The sequence below is a fragment of the Sinocyclocheilus rhinocerous genome, unplaced genomic scaffold (genome assembly GCF_001515625.1).
Source record: "Sinocyclocheilus rhinocerous isolate Xijiao unplaced genomic scaffold, SAMN03320098_v1.1 scaffold2780, whole genome shotgun sequence".
Taxonomy (NCBI): Eukaryota; Metazoa; Chordata; class Actinopteri; order Cypriniformes; family Cyprinidae; genus Sinocyclocheilus; species Sinocyclocheilus rhinocerous.
In genome coordinates, this window is record NW_015628683.1 from 91,765 (window position 1) to 95,207 (window position 3,443).

General features: G+C 35.0%; 1 protein-coding gene across 1 annotated transcript in view; it reads right to left on the minus strand.

Moving 5' to 3' along the window:
• cyth4b (cytohesin 4b) overlaps window positions 1-3,443 on the minus strand; it is an 18,450-nt gene that overhangs the window by 4,226 nt on the left and 10,781 nt on the right. The window contains exons 7-10 of the mRNA XM_016549632.1: window positions 2,811-2,891; window positions 2,620-2,732; window positions 1,587-1,735; window positions 529-640 (exon numbers count right to left, since the gene is read on the minus strand). Coding sequence (XP_016405118.1) covers window positions 529-640; window positions 1,587-1,735; window positions 2,620-2,732; window positions 2,811-2,891 — 455 coding nt within the window. The remainder of the gene's footprint in view (window positions 1-528; window positions 641-1,586; window positions 1,736-2,619; window positions 2,733-2,810; window positions 2,892-3,443) is intronic.

A 3,443-nucleotide genomic window follows, 5' to 3' on the forward strand; every position in this document is an offset into this window, starting at 1 on the left:
ACACACACACACACACACACACACGCTTGCACTCTATTCATTTACTAACTGCTTGTTTTCTTTAAAAAAAATACATTAAATTAAAAAAACTAACACTAGCTTCTCTACTATTTTTGTATTCTATCTATTTGTTATTATACAATTAACAAAAGCAAAAAAAGGCCTCTAACACTAGCTTGCTCTATTTTTTATCTGTTTTCTTTTTATTTATTATATAATTTTAAAAAACCTTTCTATGTGCACTGCGTTAAGCTAACTGAGACTTGTTATAGCACTTGCATATTATTGCTCTTTTGTTGATTTTGATTGCTTCCATTGTCCTCATTTGTAAGTCGCTTTGGATAAAAGTGTCTGCTAAATGATTAAATGTAAATATTAAAAAATCAGTTCTTGATTTTATAGACTTGACTGTTGATGTTATCAGCAGTGAAGATCAAAATCAGTTTGTTTTCTGTAGTCAGCAGTGAATTCTGTGAGTTTAGTCTTTATAATATCTAATGCATCTGGTCTCTTCTGAGCTGGTTTTACCCAGTTTGAGCAGCCAGCCCTCTCGGTCCGGGTTGAAGAAGGTGTGCGTCAGATCGTTCCCATCATCCTCTGGGATTTTGAAGGGTTCGTTGCGTATGCTGTTGTACAGATTCTGTTGATGCAAAAAAAAAAAACACACATTTTCACCAAAACACATCAAAACCACGACCTTTCTGTTAGTTCTGCTTATTTATGTAAATATACACCGCCACTGACAACTGACGAATAATTAACACCAGGGTGTCATTTGTGCTCATTCTCACAAGACATCGACTCAGTGTTATTAAATGTATGCATCATCTTTCATGGAGATTCATATATTTATTCAATAAATGCAATCTGAATAGTAAGACACTACAGGGCTGATACCAATCAAATAAAATGAATATCAACAAAATCCATCTTTGCACTGCAGAAGTGGCAAAGAAACTGCATTTAAAGCAGGATTTAGATGCATTTACGTAGAGTGCTTAATGCAGCTCAGACATGCAATGAATGCATTTACACTGCATTTACAATTGCAAAAATAATGTTAGAAGATTAATGTTAAATATAAAATATACTTAAAATAGAACTCTGAGATGATACCTTACATATGAAACTAAACCCAATAGTAGGTTGCGACAAATCCTTACTTCCCTCATTCGACTGATTCATTTAAAACGGCTGATTTGTTCAGGAATAGAGTGACTTGCTGATTTCAGAACCGTGTACAAGTGTTACTATTTAGGCCATCGAATTCAGCAACTGCCTTCATGTATGGCTTATTGAATCATTGACTCACTTTGAAATTTGTTTAAAAACACTGAATCATTCAGGAATAAAACATTACTGTGTTGATCAGAGATGCAATGGTTGGAGAAATGCAGCAAAACAGTCCAAACAATGCTGTGTCTAAAAGGTGCATGACTTAAAACAAACTTGAACATAACATTAGCATTTATTTATTTATTATAATCCAATGTACAAAGTATAACATTGTGATTGTAAAAGGAGGGCAAACGAGCTCAAGCCTGCATCATGTGACCAGCGAGGGTGGATTGTGATTGGCTGCTCACCGTCAGAAGGTCGTCGGGCAGATCTTGTCCGTTGTTAATGCCGCGGTTCATGCTGATGAATCTCTCGAGCGAGGTCTTGTCCTTCACGTTGGGATTGTGCAGACTCGTGTTCAACATGATGATGGCAAATGACAGGATATAACACGTGTCTAACGATCACAATCACACACAACACAAACGCTTTCAACAACTTCAGCTCAGACTGATCAGCCAACTCAATGATATTTGACTAATATGAGATTATCAGTATCTGCTTGATTAATTAATTGATTTGCCAATACATAATAAACTCAAAGTTATTATTATGAGTTAATTTAATGTCAAATTATTTGTCATTCAATCAAAAAAATATTCAGGTCTAAATTTGAATTGCATAAATATGTCCATTTGAATTGCACATTATTAACATAAACTAATCAACTTAATGTGATGCATACTGTATTTGTCAGTCTATTTGTCATTTTATTAAATATTTGTATTCATCAGATTTTATTTACATAATTATATATTCACTGCATTTATTTAAATCCCTTAGAAGCAGAATAACTCATATGGCAAAATATAATTTTGTGACCAAAATCTATTTTAAATACATGCCAAATATATGTTGTAAGCAGTGAATCTCAATATATTATAATTGTGTTATATTCATACGTGTTACAGACAACAAATAAAGTTTTTCTTCAAATGTGACAAATGTGAATGTGTTTTTTTTAAATATATATTCTTTTCTTTTTTCTTTTTTTTTTTAAATATGCGAAAAAAACTGGACAAAAATGGATATATATTGGCCATTTTTTGTATATTTTTATATATATTTGAAAATACATTTTTTGCTGTATGGGAAATCTGTTAATGTGTGATTGACAGATATGCATTATTTTTAAAATTTTTATTTCTGTTCAAACTGTGTAAATACATGGAAAATGTATATGCAATTCAAATACATAAATCTTAAATGTAGACCTAAATATTTTTTTAATGTATTACCTGTTTATCAGTCATTAGATATTAAGGTGTGAGTGAGTTTGACCTGTGGACTGGAAGACGTTGGCGTTGCAGTTACAGTAGCGTGTGGCGAAGGCCTCCATCATGCGGTCGATCTTCTGAGCTTCACCCGGCAGACGGAAACTCCACAAGAACTGTCTGCGAAAGAACGAGACGAATAGAAATGAGACGAGTTCAGCTGCTCGTCTGTGGATGAAGAAGAGCTCGTGTTCTCACCGTAACGCCTGAACCAGGTTAAGATCTGAAAACTCGTGCAGCTCCACGAACGCTTTGAGAATCTGCAGGTGCATGTCCTCCCTGAAACACCAGACATGATCAGATACAGATTCACACACACTCACACACACAAAAACACACAAGCACACACACACACGAACAAACACGCACACACACACACACACACACACACTCCTAAAAGGAGATCCTAAAATAAGTGCTTGCAGAAGTCATAGATCCTTTGACTATTATTAATTCATCATTGTCATTAGGATATGTCCCCAAAACCTTCAAACTGGCTGTTATTAAGCCTCTCATCAAAAAAACACAACTTGGACCCCAAAGAACTAGTTAATTACAGACCGATCTCGAATCTCCCTTTTCTGTCCAAGATACTAGAAAAGGTAGTATCCTCACAATTATATTCCTTCTTAGAGAAAAATGGTATATGTGAGGATTTGTGCTATGGTTTCATCTTTGCTTCCTTCCCCTGAACATTTATCATCTCTTGATGTTAACAGTGCTACTGATACTTTCTGCTCCACTCTTACGTCTTGTTTAGACACTGTCTGCCCCTTGTCTTCCAGGCCAGCTCGTACCACCTCTTCTGCCCCTTGGCTGTCTGATGTTCTC